The sequence below is a fragment of the Orycteropus afer genome, unplaced genomic scaffold, assembly GCF_000298275.1.
Source record: "Orycteropus afer afer isolate SDZICR_OR568_19922 unplaced genomic scaffold, OryAfe1.0 scaffold00159, whole genome shotgun sequence".
Taxonomy (NCBI): Eukaryota; Metazoa; Chordata; class Mammalia; order Tubulidentata; family Orycteropodidae; genus Orycteropus; species Orycteropus afer.
In genome coordinates, this window is record NW_006921746.1 from 1,080,423 (window position 1) to 1,099,462 (window position 19,040).

Here is a 19,040-nt window from a genome sequence, read left to right on the forward strand (position 1 = left end):
GTACCTTTTCAGTCTTGCAGCCCCGAGTGTCCTTGGGGTTGCTGGAAAGCAGAACGTGTTCTTAAGCCCCAGAAATCTGCGAGAGCGCTGTCTCTTTAAATATCCAAAATAGTCAAGCCGCTTTTTAAACCTTCAAAATGGCGGCTTCCTCCAGACTGGCAAAAGTCCACAGCTCAGCCCACCTTTCTCTTCACCTTCTCCGTTTGTTCCCCAGCCACAGTGAACGGTCCTCAGTGCAGTCCCTGGCTAGCAGGGTGATTTTTAGGTTAATTCTTAAGTCCTACCACCACAGGAGTCTGCAAGAGCGCTGTCTCTTCAAATATCCAACATAGTCAAGCCGCCTTTTAAACCTACAAAATGGTGGCAGCCTCCGGACCGGCAAAAGTCCACAACTCAGCCCACAACTAGTCCCTGGCTAGTAGGGTGATTTTTGGGTTAATTCTTAGGTCCTACCACCACTCGGGAATCTCCAAGCCATGTCGTCTGTGCAGTCAGGGTCGCTCAGTCCTCTGCCAGACCGCAGCTCCGTGTGTCTCCTTTTTTGGTATTTTCACGCAAAATCTTCTGTTAGTTGGGGTTTAGTCCACTTTTGTATCCTTCCCTTCAAGGCTCAGGGGCCCAAGATTATCTTCTGTGTCTGTGTTAACTGGTTTCCCTTTTCTTTGTTGAAGAGCGTCTCTGCAGTCCTTGTGCCTAGTTCGCCATCTTGCTGGAACTCCCATAATTCTTTTTAATATAGTTTTATTTTTTAGTACTATGATCATTCCAGAAGCTCCGGTAGCATAGTGCCTAAGGCACTTGACTGCTAACCAGAAGGCTGGCGGTTCAAACCCACCAGCCGCTCCTCCGAAGGAAGATGGGGCAATCTACTTCTGTAGTGATACTGCCTCAGAAACCCAAGGAGGGGTCACTATGAGTTGGGGCCGACTCAATGGCACATAACAACAACAACAACATGATCATTCCAGACTATTCAAGAAGTATTTACCACAATGAGGGATAATGAAAAAGATTTACTTATCTCATTTAACAATGTTTTTCAATCCCAAAACACTGTGTATTAGTCTTGTTAACATACCGTAAGAAAGAGATAGTAGGTGGGAAGGATGCAGAGAACAGCCACAGTAATCAAGAAGATAGAGGAAGCATTTTCATAATAAAAGATTTTTTTTAAATGAAAAATTCTGAGAGACCACACATTACACAATGTATAGGTTATACTTCTGTGGTGTGATAAGTCATAGACTTCAGCCCCAAGATTCAGAAACATTGGCATTCTGCTGTTGATCATCTACCATTCTCTATGAGATTCTTGAGGAAAATACATGCACTCAGGAGGCAAGCCAGGCAAAAAAAATGTGACTCCTAGCTGGTACTTGTCACAAAATCCACTTTTCCCTTGCCATTCAATCAATTCTGACTCATAGCAACCTTATAGCACAAAGCAGAACTGCCTCATTGAGTTTCCAAGGCTATAATCTTTACAGAAGCAGACTGCCGTATCTTTCTCCTGTAGAGCATCTGGTGGGTTTGAACCACCAACCTTTCAATTAGCAGCAGAGCACTTTAATTACTGTTCCACTAGAGGTCCTAAAATTCCCTTTAGAAAGCCGTAAAAGAGCTAGAACCAAAATCCACTTCCAGTGAGTCAATTCTGACTCATAGCCACCCCCTTTGGGTTTCTGAGGTGGTAAATCTTTACCGAAGTAGATTGCCCAGTCTTCCTTCCACAAATGAGTTAGGATAGACCCTATAAAGAACTTATGTCTAGGTAAGGTTCAATGGCCAAAAATAAAATCACACAGAAAACAGATAAAGCCTGTCTTAACACTTCAATCCCTTAACTCAAATCTATCCAAGTGCTCTGGTTACTAGTGCTGCTCTGACAAGAAATATACCACAAATGGGATGGCCTTAACAAACAGGAGTTTATTCTCTTACAGTTTGGAGGCTTTAAGTCCAAGTTCAAAGTGCCAGGCTCTAGGGGTTGGGTGAAATCCCCTCAACCTTGGGGTCAGCTCTGCCTCCTGCTCCTGGCCCACTGGAGCTAGAGGCGTTTCTTCACTCACACAGCTGCTGGCTGCTGAGGCTGACAAACCCAACGTTAACAAGTAAAAAGGTATAGTCACATATTACCAAAACACACAGTAGGCCATTAACTAAAGTCCATTGTAAGTCCCAAGGTCGGCAGAGCATAGCAGGCTGCTGAGCAATGACACGGCTGCAGGGTCCAAGTGTGCCATAGGCTAGAGACCATTCCCATGGCTTCTCCTTATATACAGGAAGCAGACCACATCCCAAAGGCAGCTACTTAGCTGCTTGTGCTAGATCCCACCATAGAGTTGATTGCCAGTCTCATCATGGGGAATAACTACCACCAGCTGCCCTGGCACTCAACCAGGCCCTAGCCAAGCTGACACACAAACATAACTACCACACCAAGAGAGGATAATCTTGGTTGCTTCAGACATGAAGAGCCAGAGGGAGAGTGTTGAGTCTGCACCAGTGAATACAGCAAAGATGGCCTGGATCTGAATTTGCTGAGGCATTATATTCTAGTTTGCATCCTTCAGGAAAAATGTCCTTAAGGAATGTCCAATAGGAGGCTAAACTAGGTCATTCTCTAAAGCATATGTATTTTTCCGTTTACCTCTGTGACTGTTTCTTCCTAATGTATCATAAAATCTAAGAATAAGTATATTCTATATTTCACTGGGTAGCTGTTGCAGCTTGGGAAAACAAGGTTTAAATAACGTTGAAAGACCTATGAGCGTTTCTGGTAGGAGAAAGAGGCTTCCAAGTATATTTTATATGTCTCTCTCATCACCTCCTCTGGCAGTACAATTCATGTAGCTGTCTCTTTCTTTATTTTATAGAGAATACCTAAGGGCAAGAACTTTTATTTTTGTATCCGCTGAATTTAGCAAGGTGCTGGACCTATGGTATATATACACCAATAAATGTTTTTTAAGTGGATAAATAAATGAATTATTGGGCTAGCTATTGAGTAGGAAAAAATGTATGACATACGTTCTTGAGAAGCATGTAGGTTGTATCGAGATTATATTTCCATATATGACACAATTAGACCACAGTAAAAGGTGCAGAGAATCAGCAGAGCTCCCATAGTAATTTGGAGTAGGCACAAATTAAAACACTGTAGTTCATTTGGGGTCAAGGCACACTGGAGGTCGAATTTGTCTTAAGCCTCTAGGGAGTCTCAGAATCTGGATAGGATTCTTGCTGGAAAAAACAGCCTGGAGCCAATTTTGAGATGAAATCTGACCTAAAGCCTAGTGCTGACGCCAGGTTCCTTTTGCCTAAGGTCAATACCCACCAATTTAGTGGTGTTGACTGGGCTTTCTCAATGCTTTTGCTTTTTATTAATATACAGTGATGAATAAATATTACCATTGGTTACCCGCTCTTTAGTGGATAACACAAGCAGCTTTCAGTTATTTGCACTTGCATTGCTTCAGCCGGTGAGCTTTTCGTCTCCTTCCCCTGGTTCCCCGTTTCTCTTCCACTCCAACCTCTTTCCGCTACCCTGTTGTTACGTGCCGCCGAGTCGGACTCGACTCATAGCGACCCCTCCCTGGATTCCTTTAAGCGCTGATTAAGTTATCTTGGGGTAAACTCAGGCATGTTTTTCCTCTGTGAGAGTGTAGCTATAGGAGTGGAGGGCGAACTTGGGGAAACCCGGCTCTGCTTAGTATTATTATTTGTCTTTCATAGTTGATGCAGAGTCTCTTCCCAGCCACTCTGATTTATAGGCGTAACAGATCTAGGTCAAGTTAGCTCTAACCTCTTTTGACGCGTTTTCTGTGTTTTTTTCTGCAGTGAAAAAAAGTCAAGAACTAAAGCGCGGCAAAAAGCACACCAAAACTGAGCCCCGCCCACCCTTTTTTCTGGACGCTGCTGGACGGGGTGGGGGCGTGGTGGCGGCGCGGCGGAGGTGGGGGGAAACGTGTGGGAGCAAGCGGGAGAGCACCTCGCGCATCTGTGCGCATGCTCTATGGGCTTGGCCTTGCAGGCTAGTCCAACCCTCTTCTCCAGAGTCTCGGCCCGCCTCTACCCAGTGCTTCCGGGCGGAGAGAAATGGGCGGAGCAGAGCCGGAAATGTAGGGCGTGACGCCTATTTCCTACTCATGTATCTTGGAGGATTTTCTCAGTTCTCCGCAGTAGAACAGTCGATTGTGTTGCGGGTTTAAATCTGACTGTGGCCAACTCCACTTACACATCGACATGGGGGAAATATCACACTAATGAGCGGGTAGGGGGATAATGCCTATGGTATAGCTCCCCAGTTTACGGAAGTTCTACCCTGAGCCCCCTCAGGCTGGTATCTGCTGCTTTTCGCGCTTCTAGCCACCTTTTTTTTTTTTTTTTTTTTTAAATCTCTTTTCAGCCCTCCCACCCCAAATTTCCCTACATTATGTATGATCGGGCCCCTCGCTTGCTCAGATTGACTGAGGGTGGCAGCACTGAGGACTCTGTCGGTCCTGGATCCTACCAGGTACCTTTCCAGAAGCAGCAGGCAACAGGTAAGATGGAGGGAAAACACCACCTTCCTCTCTGACGGGCACTTCGCATTCAGCCTGCTCCCCTTCTTTGTGCCTGTAAGTTAAATATAAAGCGAACTAACATTTATAATAGCACTTCGTGGAATAGGAAGACATGAAACAGGCAGATGAGAACTGGTAAAATAACCTGTTCCATTTGCCAAGGCTAGTAAGCGTATGGCAAGAACTTTTAATTCTTCAGTGGTTGTCCACATCACATTTTCAGTTGTACAGACTAGATCTAGGATTTTAATCGCTTGGCTTTGTTGAAAAGTCACCACCAAATCCTTTTTTTTTTTTTTAAACAGCCTGCTGTCTCTTCTTTGTAATCCTGTCTACTTTGCATACTTTTCTTACTGTTCATCTGAGAAACATTTATTTACTGAGATGTAAACTTTGAATCCATCCAGTGGATCCATAGGAGAAAGATACAGCGATCTATGTCCCTAAAGATTATAGCCTAGGAAACCCTATAGCTCTAATCTGTCTCATGGGGTCACAAGTGTCAAAAATCCACCAATCATTTAACAAAAATAACAACTTTTATATTTTGCAAATTTTTTTTTGAAAGATAATCTCACCTTATTTTTCTTCTGTTAAAAAAAACCCGAAAACAAACAAAAACCTCACTGCTGTGGAGTCCATCCAACTCATAGTGAACCCTCCTTGGGTTTCCGATGTGGTATCTCTACAGAAATAGATTCCCCAGTCTTCCTTCCAAGGAGTGGCTGGTGAGTTTGAACTGCCAGTCTTCCGGTTAGCAGTCAAAGCCTTAGGCACTAGCCACCAGAGCTGATCATGACCCACATTGTGTTTGAACTAAATAAGAACCCCAAATTCCATTACAAAAAGCTATACTCTAGAGAGATGGAGAGGGATAGATAATTCAAATAATTATTTGTTTCCTCTTTTCTTTATAGTTAGTGACTTAGGTGGAATGTTTAATAAATATTTCCATATTCCTTTTTGTGTTCTCCTGATTATCTGAAGCTTGTTAGCTGCCATCCAGTTGGTTTCTATTCATAGCAGCCTGTGGCAACAGAAGGAAACATTGTTGGGTCCTGTACCATCCTCACATTCATTACAATACTTGAGCCCATTATTGCAACCACTGTGTCAATCGTTTCATTGAGGGTCTTCCTCTTTTTTACTGACCATCTACTTTACCACACATCATGTCTTTCTTCAGCATTTGTCCATCCTGATAACATGTCCAAAGTATGAGAGGCAGAGTCTCATCATCCCCACTTCTAAGGAGCATTCTGTCTGTACTTCTCCAAGACAAATTTGCTTGTTCTTCTAGCAGTCTTTGGTACATTCAATATTCTTCACCAACACCACATTCAAATGCATCAATTATTTGTGGTCTTCCTTATTAATTGTACAGCTTTCACATACATACAAGGCTATTGAAAAGACTGTGGCTTGAGTGAGTCATACTTTAGTCTTCATAGTGACATCTTTGCTGTTTAATGCTTTAAAGAGGTCTTTTGTGTCAGATTTGCCTATTGCAACACCTCCTTTGTTTTCTTGACTGCCGCTTCCAGGGTAGTTGATTGTGGATCCAGGTAAAATGAAATCATTGACAGCTTCAACCTTTTCTCCATTTATCATGTTGTTGCCTATTGGTCCAGTTGTGAGGATTTTTATTTCCTTTATGTTGAAGTAACTCCAGTTCTGAAGGGTGTAGTTTTTGATCTTCATCAGGAAGTGCTCCAAGTCCTCTTTACTTTTAGCAAGCAGGATTGTATAATCTACATATGGCAGGTTGTTAATCAATCTTCCTCCAATCCTGATTCTTTGTTCTGCTTCATATAGTCCAGCTTTTCTGATCATTTCCTCAGCATACAGAGTGAATAAGATTGGTGAAAGGATACAGCCTTGACATGCACTTTTCCTGACTTTAAACCATGCAGTATCCTCATGTTCTGTTCAAACAACACCCTTTTGGTCTATGTACAGATTCCCCACAGTTAAGTCTGGAATTTCCATTCTTCACAATATTATTCATAATTTGTAATGATCCACATAGCTGAATGCCTTTGCATAGTTAATACAACACAGGTAAACATCTTTCTGGTTCTTTGATTTCAGACAAGATCTATCTGACTTCAGTGATAGCCCTCATTCTATAAGGTTGCTGTGAGTCAGAATGGACTTGATGGCAATGGCAGTGGAATTGACTTAGTTTAAGCTCTCATTATTTCTATTCTAAATTAAACCAATAAAATATTACTGGTTTATTTTAGTCTCTACGCATCTTCTGTCTTGTGCCTTGAATGATCCTTTTAAAATATAAACATAATCATGTTAATTTTAAAAAATAAAAAGTTCTTTTTAACACTGAGCTTAAAATCTGAACTCCTTAATATGGTACCTAAAGTTCATGATCTAATCCCTGACCTGGTGGTTTGGTTTTCTAGTGCTGCTTTAACAAAACTACCACAAAAGGGTGGCTTTAACAAACAGGGATTTATTCTCTTAAAATTGAGGAGGCTAGAAATCTGAGTTCAAAGTGGCAGCTCTAGAGTCTGGGTGATAGCCCCTTGACCTTGGATTTCAGCTCTGCCTCTTGCTCCTGGCTCACTGAAGCTGGAGGTGTCTCTTAGCTCAGATAGCTGCTGGCTGGTGAGGCTGACAAACCCAAGGTCAACAAGTAAGTGTCACAGTCCCAAGATTATCAAACAAGTTGGCAGGCCACTAGTTCAAGTCCAGAAACAGTTCTAAGATCTGCAGGATCACCATAGCAGGCTACTGAATGAAGACTTGGCTTCATGCAGGGTCGAAGTGTGCCAAAAAGCTCAAGACCGTTTCCAGAGCTTCTCCTTATATACTGGAAGGAGACCATATTCCTAATGCAGCTACTTAGCTGCTCCAGTAGATTTCACCATGGAGTTGATTACCAGTCTCACCATGGGGAATAACTACATCTAGCTGCCCAGCCACTCAAATCCAGGCCCAGCCAAGTTGACACACAACTTAACCACCACACCTGGTTTCCCACTTTACCAGCTTTTTTACCAAACCTCTGCCACTCGGAAGAAAGGTTGGACAATCTACTTCTGTAGTGATACTGCCTGGGAAACCCAAGGAGGGGTCACTATGAGTCAGGTCCGACTCCACGGCACATAACAACATCATACTTCTGCCACACTTAACTTACATTTCAGAAATTGCTACTTTGCGGTTTCCATATCCCTTATTTAGGGATAACATTGCTGATGTCAGAAGGATCTTGGATGAAAGCAAAGAATACCAGAAAGATGTTTACTTGTGTTTTATTGACTATGCAAAAGTATTCGACTGTGTGGATCATAAAAAATTATGGATAACATTGAGAAGAGTGGTAATTCCAGAACGCTTAACTGTGCTCATGAGGAACCTGCACATAGTCCAGGAGATTGTCATTCGAACAAAAAAAAAGGGGATACTGCATGGTTTTAAGAAGACCCAAGCCATGGTCTTTTCAATAGCCTTTTATGTATGTGAAAGCTGGACAGTCAATAAGGAAGACCACAAAAGAGTTGATGCATTTGAATTGTGGTGTTGGTGAATCACACTAATGAGTGGGTAGGGGATAATGCCTATGGTATATCTCCCCAGTTTATGGAAGTTCTGCCCTGAGCCCTGTCAGACTGGCATCTGCTTCTTTGTGCTTTGTGCCTCTAGCCACCCTGTTTTTATCTCTTTTCAGCCCTCCCACCCCCTATTTCCCTACATTACGTATCATACTCTCTCATCTCTCTTCCTTTGTACTTCCTGATACCATTGCCTAGTATATACTCTGTTTTCCTTCCTGGCTAATCCCTACTTACTCTTTGAGACTGAAGTACTCTGACTTTTTCCTCAGGTTTTTCTACTCTAATTTTTTTAATGACTCCATCATAACATTTTGAAAGTATATTATAATTGCCTATTAAATTAGGTGGCTGCCCCAATACAATGTAAGCTACTTGAGGGCAATGATCATGATCTTTAACTCCATTATTCCCAGTTTGTAGCTCAATGCCACAAAACATAGTAATCAATTAAAAAAAAAAGACTGATTCTTGAAATAAAACTTAAAAAAATTCATTCTCCACTCATACCAAAAGCCGTTGCCTCAAGTCCAAAAGCTATTGCTATTAAGTCAATTCTGACTCATAGTGACCCTATAGGACAAAGTAGAACTGCCCCATAGGGTATCTAAAGCTTTAAATCTTTCTGGAAGGAGATTGCCATATCTTTCTCCAGTGGAGTGGCTGGTGGATTCAAACCGCTGATCTTGTGGTTAGTAGCTTAGCACTTAACTACTGTACCACCTGGGCTCCTTTCACCACTCATAGCATACATAAAAACACTTAAGACTTCTGTGAACTCTACTTGTTGTTGTTGTTGTAAGGTGCTGTCGAGTCGATTCCAACTCATAGCAGCCATAAGTACAACAGAATAGAACACTGCCCAGTTGTGTGCCATCCTGACAATCCTTGAGTCCATCATTGCAGCTACTGTGTCAATCAATTTTGTTGAGGGTCTTCCCCTTTTATGCTGACCTTCTGCTTTACCAAGCATATCTTCCTCCGGGGAATGGACCCTTCTGATTACATGACCAAAGTAGGTGAGACAAACTTTGGCCATTCTTGCTTCTAAGGAGCATTCTGGCTGCACTTCTTCCAGGATAGGTTTATTCATTCTTCTGGTTGTCCATGGTATTTTCAGTATTCTTTGCCAACACCACAGTTCAAAAGCATGAAATCTTTGGTCTTCCTTATTTGTTGCCCAGATTTCCCATGCATTTGAGGCTATTGAAAATACCATGGCTTGGGGTAAGGGCAGAGCAGCCTTCAAAGTGGTATCTTTGTTCTTTAACACTTTAAAGAGGCCTTTTACAGCAGATTTTCCCAGTGCAATACTACACCTGATTTCTTTCTTTCTTTTTTTTTTTTTTAATGTTGATTATGAATGCAGTGAAAGTTTTTTTTTTTTTAAATCTTTATTGTGATCTGAGTGAAAGTTTACAGAGCAAATTCATTTTTCATACATTGGTTAATACACATTTTGTCCCTACAGTGTAACAGCTCTCCTCTCACTTCCTCCCCAGAGTTACCACTTTCTATGTACTCCTGTCCCTGGAGCTGTCTCCCTGTGCAAACACTGCCCTTCTGTTTTCCCATGATTGATCACTCCAAGTAGTTGAGGTAGAAGTTTACAGAGAAAATTCATTTTCCATACAGCAGTTCATACATATTTTGTTTCATGACATTGATTGCAGTTCCCACAACGTATCAGCTCTCTTCCCACTTCCTCTCCCCATAGTTACCTCTTTCCTGTGTCCTCCCATGGACCTCTGATTTCTTGACTGCAGCTTCCATTGATGTTGATTATGGATCCAAGTAATATGAAATCTTTGGCAACTTCAGTCTTTTCTCCATTTATTGTGATGCTATTTATTGGTCCAGTTGTGAGGATTTTTTTTTCTTCTTTATGTTGGTGTAAACCATACTGCAGACTATAGTCTTTAGTCTTCACCAGTAAGTGCTTCAAGTCATTTTTACTTGCAGCAAACAAGGTTGTATTGTTTGCATATCACAGGTGGTTAATGAGTTTTCCTCCAATCCTGATACTGCATTCTTCTTCATTTAATCCAGTTTCTTGGATTATTTGCTCAGCATACAGATTGAGTAAGTATAGTAAAAGGATACAACCATGACACACACCCTTTCTGAATTTAAACCATGCAGTATCCCCTTGTTTTGTTTGAATGACAACCTCCTGGTGTATGTACAGGTTCCTCATGAGCACAGTAAAGTGTTCTGGAATTTCCATTCTTCTCAATGTTATCCATAATTTTTTATGATCCACACAGTCAAATACATTTGCACAGTCAATAAAACACAAGTAAACATCTTTTTGGTAATCTTTGCTTTCGTCCAGGATCCCTCTGACATCAGCAATGATATCTCTAATTCTGCATCGTCTTCTGAATCCAGCATGCATTTCTGGTTGTTGTTGTTAGGTGCTGTCGAGTCGTTTCCGACTCATAGCGACCCCACGCACAGCAGAACGAAACACTGCCCGATCCCACACCAGCCCCACAATCCCTGCTGTACTTGAGCCCATCATTGCAGCCACCAGTCAATCCATCTCGTTGAAGGCCTCCCCCTCTTTCATTGACCCGCCACCCTACCAAGCATGACATCCTTCTCCAGGGAATGGTCCCTTCTGACAACATGACCAAAATAGGTGAGACGAAGTCTGGCCATTCTCGCTTCCAAGGAGCATTTTGGGTGCACTTCCTACACGACACACTGTGTGATCCACACTGTGTGGGATCATGTGTGATCCACACTGTGTGGGATCATGTGTGATCCACACTGTGTGGGATCACCTTTCTTTGGAATGGGTAAAAATAAGGATCTTTTCCAGTCATTTGACCAGGTAGCTGTCTTCCAAATTTCTTGGCATAGCTAAGTGAGTGCCTCTAGTGCCTCATCCATTTGTTGAAACAAGTCAGTGGGTATTTCATCAATTCTTGGAGCCTTGTTTTTCACCAATTCCTTCAGTGCAGTTTTGGCTTCTTCCTTCAGTACTGTTGGTTCTTTATGATATGCCACTTCCTGAAATGGATGAATATTGACCAATTCTTTTTAGTATAGTGCCTCTGTGTATTTCTTCCATCTTCTTTTGATGTTTCCTGCATCATTCAACATATTACCCATGGAATCTTTCAGTATTGCAATTTGAGGCTTATTTTTTTTCCCCAGTTCTTTCAGCTTGAGAAATGCCGAATGTGTTCTTCCCTTTTGGTTTTCTAACTCCAATTCTTGGCACATTTCATTATAATAATTGACTTTGTCTTCTTGAGCTGCCCTTTGAAATCTTCTGTTCAACTCTTTTATCCTGTTGATTCTCCCATTTGGTTTAGCTACTCTCCATTCTAGGGCAAGTTTCAGAGTCTCCTCTGTCATCCATTTTGGTCTTTTCTTCTTTTCCTGTCTTTTTAATAATCTTTTGTTTTCTTCATGGATGATGTTCTTGATACCATCCCACAATTCTTCTGGTTTTTGGTCATAGGTGTTCAATGCATCAAATCTGTTCTTTAGATGGTCTCTAAATTCAGGAGGGATGTACTCAAGGCCATATTTTGGCTCCTGTGGACTTTTTAAAAGTTGTCTTCAGCTTCAACTTGAACTGGCATATGAGCAGTTGATGGTCTATTCCATAATCAGCTCGTGGCTTTATTTTGGCTGAAGATACTGAGTTATCCATTGCCTTTTGCCACAGATATAGTCAATAATCTTATTCCTGTGTACTTCTTCTGGCGAAGTCCATGTGTATAGCCACCATTTGTGTTGTTGAAAAAGGTATTTGCAATGACTAAGTCGTTAGTCTTGCAAAGTTCTGTCATGTGATCTCCAGGATAATTTCTATCACCAAGACCATCTTTTCCATCTACCAGTGATTCTTCTTTGTTTCCAACTTTTGCATTCCAGTCACCAGTGGTAATTAACACATCTTGGTTGCATATTTGGTCAATTTCAGACTACAGAAGTTGGTAAAAATCTTCAGTTTTATCTTTGCCTTTAGTGGTTGTTGCCTAAATTTGAATAATAGTAATATTAACTGGTCTTCATCATAGGCATATGGATATTATCCTGTCACTGACAGCATTGTGCTTCAGGATAGATCTTAAAACATTCTTTGTGATGATGAATGCCATGCCATTCCTTTTCAATTTGGCATTCTTGGCATAGTAGATCACATGGTTGTCTGATTCAAAGTGGCCCAAACCAATCCATTTCAGCTCACTAATGGCTAGGATATCGATCTTTATGTGTTCCATTTCATTTTTGACAACTTCCAATTTTCCTAGATTCGTACTTCATACATTCCATGTTTGGATTATTAATGGATATTTGCAGCTATTTCTTCTTATCTTGAGTTGTGCCACATTAGCAAAAGTAGGTCCTGAAAGTTTACTTCATCCATATCATCAAGGTTGGTTCTATTCTGAAGAGGCAGCTCTTTCCTAGTCATATTTTGAATGCCTTCCGACCTGAGGGGCTCATCCTCTGGCACTATATTAGATGATGTTTCAGGACTATTTTTCAGTGATATATCAGACAGTGTTTTACCACTATTCATAAGATTTTCACTGACCAGTTCTTTGGGAAGTGGATAGCCTCTTCCTTCTTGTGAGTCTGTCTTGGGCTGGAAGCACCACTGAAATCTGTCCACCATGGTTAACCCTGTTGGCACTTGAAACACTTGTGGCACAGCCTCCAGCCTCACAGCAACATACAAGCCACCACAGGATGAAAAACTGACGGATGAGTTATTTTCTCTTTGCTGTTCCAAACTGCTCCACTCCTGCTTCCCAGTCTTCCCTACCAGTTCCGGCCCTCCAAAAAGCCATCTGCTGCTGCTTCCTGGCCGTCCCTAACAGTTCCAGCCTTCCAAAAAACCTTCTGCCCTCTTTTGTTATGGGTCTGTTCAAATTTTCTCAGTCTGTGTTAGTTGGGTAAGTAGTGGGTGTCTAGAAATTTGTCCATTTCTTCTAGATTTTCATATTAGTTGGAATATGGTTCTTCATAGAATCCTTACATTATCCTTTTTATTTTGGTTGATTTTGTTGTGACAGCACCCATTTAATTTCTTATTTGTGTTGTTTTCATCTTTTCCTTTATTAAGTTTGCCAATTTTACTGATCTTTTCAAAGAACCAATTAATAGTCTTGTTGATTTTTTTCTGTTGTCTTATATTTTCTGTTTCATTTATTTGTTCACAAATCTTTATTATTATTTCTTTTCTTCTGGTTACTGTGGGTTTTTTTTGCTGCTCTTTTCTAATTATTGGAGATGTTGGGTGAAGGTGTTGATTTTGGCTCTTTCTTTTTTGATGTGTGGAATTATTGCTATTATTATTATTATTGTCCTTTGATCACTGCTTTTGCCATGTCCCAAAGATTTTTGTATGCTACGTTTTCATTCTTGTTTGACTCAAAGAAAAAAAAAATTTTTTAAATTTTTTATTGTGATTTGCATGAAAGTTTACAGAGCAAATTCACTCTCCATACAGCAACTCACATACACTTTTTCTCATAACATTTACTGCAATTTCCCACCATGTAACAGCTCCCCTCTCACTTCCTCCCCATAGTTACCTCTTCCTTGTGGCCTTCCCTCCCATGCACTCCTGCCTCAGAACTGTCTCCTTGTGCATACACAGCCCTTCTATTCTCCCATGATTGATCTCTCCAAGGAATATATCTACCTAATGTAAATATTCACCTCATATGCCTGTCTTTTGCTTGGCTGGAAGCTGCAGGAGTGGGTTCAATTTCAGACCTGAAGGGCAGCTAGGGGCCAATGTCTCAGTGGTTCCACCAGGCTCTATTAGACCAGCAAACCTGGTCTCCTCCCCCTTTTTTTTAATGATTTGAGTTTTGTTCCATATTGTTCTCCCACTCTATCCAGGATCTCCTACATAGATCTGCCTCTGAGTAGTTACAGTGGTAGCCAGGCACTATCTAGTTCTTCTGGTCTCATAGTCGTGTGGGTTGGAAATCATGTGGTGTAGCAGTCGCTTTGACTAATTGTTTCCATATGTCTTTGGTTTTCTTCATTCTTCTTGATTCAAGGACTTTTTAAATTTTATTATTTTTTTCCTCTATTACCCAGTAGTTTTTGAGGAGGTGTTACTCAGTCCATGTGTTTGCTCTTTTTCCATTGAACTTCTTATTGCTCATTTCTGATTTTATAGCATTGTGATCTGAGGAGATGCTTTGCAATATTTCAGTTTTTTAAAATTTATTGAGGCTTGCTTTGTGGCCTAATAAATGGTCTATCCTGGAGAATGCTCCATGTGTGCTGGAAAAGAATGTATATTGTGCTATTGTTGGGTGAACTGCTCTGCAGATGTCTATAAGATCAAGTTGGCTGATGATATTGTTTAGTTCTTCTGTGTCTTTGTTGAGTTTCTTTCCAGTTGTATCTTTCATTGAAAATGGTGAATTAAAGAGCTCTGGTGGCATAGTAGATGAGGAATTTGGGTGCTACTTGCAAGGTCAGCAGTTCAAACCCACCAGCTGCTTCATCAGAGGAAGATGAGCCGATCTACTTCTGTAAAGATTTACAGCCCCAGAAACCCAATGGGGGTTACTGTGAGTTGGATTTGACTCGATGGCATTGAATTTTTTTTTTTTTTTTTGTTTTACTATTACTGTAGAGTCATCTATAGAAGGCTGGTGGTTCAGACCCACCAGCCACTCCTCAGAAGGAAGGTTGGGCAATCTACTTCCATAGTGATACCACCATGGAAACCCAAGGAGGGGTTGCTATGAGTTGGATCTGACTTGATGGCAGTGTGTTTGGTTTGGTTTTGGTTTTAGAGTCATCTTTTTGTCTTTTCAATTCTGTTGAAGTCTGATTTATGTATTTTGGGGCTCTTTCATTAAATATATAGATGTTTATTATGGTTATGTCTTCTTATTCAATTGATCTTTTAATCATTAATCACCATCCTTTCTTATCTCTTATGGTGGTTTTTGTCTTAATATCTATTTTGTCAGAAATTAATATTGCCACTCCAGTACTTTTTTGATTGCCATTTGCTTGAAACGTCTTTCTGCAACCTTTGATTTTTAGTCTGTTTTTGTCTTTGTATCTAACACGAGTCTCTCTTTCTCTCCCTCTTTTTTTTTTTTTTAAATTTTTATTGTGATTTGGGTGAAAGTTTCCAGAGGAAATTCATTTTCCTGCAGCAGTTCATACACATTTTGTTTCAAGACTGTTCTGGTTACCTAGTGCCACTCTGACAGGAATATACCACAAATGGGATGCTTGAACAAACTGGAGTTTATTCTCTTACAGTTTGGAGGCTTTAGTCCAGGTTCAAAGTGGCAAGCTCTAGGGGCTGGGTGAGTGGGCTTCAGCTCTGCCTCTGGCTCTCAGCCCACTAAAGCTGGAGCCATTCTTTACTCAGGCAGCTGCTGGCTGATGAGGCTGACAAACCCAAGGTCGGCATGTAAAAAGGCACAGTCCTGATGTTACCAAACCACACAGCAGGCCATTAATTCAAGTTCATTGAAAGTCCCCAGGTTGGGAGAGCATGACAGGCTGCTGAACAAAGACAGGGCTGCATGCAGGGTTCAAGTGTGCTGTAAGCTAGAGACCATTCTCCAAGGTTCTCCTTATATCCAGGAAGCAGACCACATCCCTAAGGCAGCTACTCAGCTACTCACAGTAGATTCCACCATGGAGTTGATTACCAGTTTCATCATGGGGAATAATACTTTCAGATGCTCAGCCACTCAACCAGGCCAGCCAAGTTGCAACTCCATCTCTTGAGTGGTGCATTTAATCCATGAACATTCAGTGTAATTATTGGCAAATATAAATTGGTTGCTGTCATTTTGTTATGTGTTTTTTCATGGTGTTCCTGGTTTCTTTGTTTCATATTATTTTCTGTGCTGAGCTTATGATGTTTGTGAATTGTGTTATCATTTCCTTTGTTGCTGTTGTTTTAGTACTTGCTGAATATTTGTGCTTGTCCTCTTTTTTATTATGATGTGAAGGCTTATCATTTTTCTTTGAGGTTACCCTGTGGTTCATAATTTTCTCCCTGAGATTAGAACAGTCCATTCTATTTTGCAACTCTCTTGCCTTCTTCACCATTTAGAATTTCTATAACTACAGAGTCTTTTCTCTCTTTTTGGTCTGTAGTTGTCCTCACTTGCCAATTGATGTCTCTGGTTCCCTGTTTAAAATCTTGTAAGCTGATTTTACTTTGGATATGTCCATAGCTGTGGTTTCTGGGTTATGTATCTTGTGTATTAATGGTCGCTTGTTATTTGTTGTTTTTGGTTCTCTGTCCAAATAGTATTTCTTGTAAGGCTGGTCTGGTTTTAACAAATTCCCATAGTTTCTGCTTATCTGGAAATCTCCTAGTTTCATCATCATATTTGGGGACAGTTTTGCCAGGTATATAATTCTTGGTTGAAAATTTTTCTCTTTCAGGGTTTTATATATACCATCCCATTGCCTTCTCACATGGTTTCTGCTGAGATATCAGAGCTTATTCTTACTGGTTGTCCTTTGTAAGTGACTTTTTGTTTTTCCTGGGCTGCTTTCAGGTTTCTTTCTTTGTCTTTGGTTTTGATGAGTTTGATGATGATATGTCTTGGTGATTTTCTTTTGGGGTCTATCCTGTTTGGGGTTCGCTGGACTTCCTGAGTGGATATATTCTCATCTTTCATCATATCAGGGTAGTTCTCTTCTAACAAATCTTGGACAATTTTCTCAGTGCTTTTATTTTTCTCCTTCTGTTCTGGAATTCCAATGACATGTAGGTTATTCCTTTTGATGGTATCTCACACCTTAGGCTTTCTTCATTTTGTTTTGATCTTTTTTCTGATTGAAGCCTTTCCAAAGAAGTATTCAGGTATTTGTCTTCAATCTCATTAATTCTGTCTTCCATTGCATCAATTCTATTCCTTTGCCCTTTCAATGTGTTATCCATTCTGACAATTTAGTATTAATCTTCTGGATTTCAATCTGTAGATTTAGAGTCATTTCTAATTTTTATTGATTTTGTCATTTTGTTCTTGTATTTTCTTCCAAAATTCTTCTAGGGTTTTGTCTGTGTTTTCCTTGGTCTGTCTCTCAGTCCTATGAAGATACCTAAATATAATTCTTTTGAATTCCTTATCAGAGAGTTCCAATGCTGCTTTTTCCTAAGGGATGTGTTCTGGGTCTGTATCCTGCTTCCTTGTTTCTACCACTTTTTCTTGCTTCTTTGTGTGGACTATGATGGTCTTTTGTCTCCACGACATCATGGCATTGTTGTATTTAGATACTGGCAGTCCTTTGAGAAGTGGATGGCCCCTTTCTTTTTCCAAGTCTGTCTTAGTCTGGAAGCTCCTCTGAAGTCTGTCTGTCCATGGGTAATCCTGCTGGTATTTGAAATACCAGTGGCATAGCCTCCAGCTCATAACAACACACAATCCACCAGAATATAATAAACTGACCTATGAGCAGTGACCATTGAAGGTACCTAAATATAATTATTTTAACTTTCTTATCAAGGAGTTCCAGTTTTGGCCTTTAGTTTGGTGGTGCTGCAGCAGTGGCTGGTGCTGGAGCAGGAGTTGGAGCTCCTGGCAGAGCAGCTGTGGGGGTTGAGGCCTAAGGCTTGAGATCTGCTGCCTGCACACATTTGTGCCACCTTGTCCCATGGCATAGCCCTCAGCCTGAAGGATGGATAGCACATCTGGTGACCTAGGCTCTGGGGACAACACCCCAATCACCAAGGCACTTTTTGTGGCACTGGATGTGGGTGTGACAGTGCTCAGTCATCCGCTGCTCTACCTGAAGTTGCTCATCCAGCCAAGTACATTGTGCAAGTGGATGGGAAGATAAGGCTGTTCAGAGGCCTGATCCCTCGGCTGATGTCTAACACCCTCACTGCTGTGACCCAGGGCAGCATGAAGAAGGTTTCCCTCCAGATGAGATTGAACAAATTTCCAATAACGATGACATGAAGATGTCCCTGAAGAAAGAAGTTAAGGAGATCATCTACAAGATGATGATGTAATATGTGTCCTGCATGCTGGCCCACACCCTGCAGGTCATCTTAATGTGCTGCATGGTTCAGTTTGTGGGATGAGAGGCCAAGTACAGTGGTTTGCTGAGTTCCATTGAGCAGATTTTCAAAGAGGAGGGGCTGCTGGGATTCTTTTTTGACTTTGTCCCTCACCTCCTGTGAGTTGTAGTTTTCTTGTGGGGCTGTAATCTCCTGGCCCATTTCATTAATGCCTACCTGGTGGAGAGAGCTCTGGTGGTGTAGTGCCTAAGTCATTTGACTGCTAAGTAGAAGGCTGGTGGTTCAGATCCACCAGTAACTCAGAAGGGAGGTTGGGCAATCTACTTCCATAGTGATACTGCCTCGGAAATCCAAGGAGGGGTCGCTATGAGTCAGATCCAACTAGACAGCAGTGAGCTTGGTGGATGACAGTTTCGGTCAGGTGCTGGCCATCCAGAGCTACACCAGTTTGTCATGGGGATTGCAATAAGCATGCGGACCTCCCCCTTCCTGCTGGTCAGTGATCTTATGGCTGTGAACACCTACAGGCTGCAGGCTGGACTTCCCCCATAATCCCCAGTTTTCAAATCCTGGATTCACTGCTGGAAGTACCAGGACCAGCTCTTCTGCAGTTTCATCCTGCTTTTCTTCTGGGTGTCATCAGGATTGTGCTTTGCCCTCTAAGGAAATGTGCTGTCTCAGCCTGGCCATGTGGGTGAGGCCTGCTCATTTCAGGGCACCTGCAAGATAAGAACTCTGACCCAATACTACCTAGATGTGCTCCAGCCCAGCTGGACTTCAGTTTCGGTATTTGCCATGTGTCTTTCCAGAGATGGTAGGGCTGTAATCGGTGGATTGGGTCACCTGTTAAACCTGCAGAAGGTGGCTGGGGTTGGGGAATTTGGGCAGACTACCTCT

General features: G+C 41.5%; 1 protein-coding gene across 1 annotated transcript; it reads left to right on the top strand.

Moving 5' to 3' along the window:
* Window positions 1-4,435: 4,435 nt before the first annotated feature.
* STPG2 (sperm tail PG-rich repeat containing 2) lies at window positions 4,436-18,806 on the top strand. Its single transcript, XM_042781730.1, is given in 7 exon segments — window positions 4,436-4,516; window positions 17,649-17,763; window positions 17,766-17,924; window positions 17,927-18,031; window positions 18,034-18,362; window positions 18,529-18,586; window positions 18,589-18,806. Coding segments are annotated over 7 exon segments (1,065 nt in total).
* The last annotated feature ends 234 nt before the right edge of the window (window positions 18,807-19,040 follow it).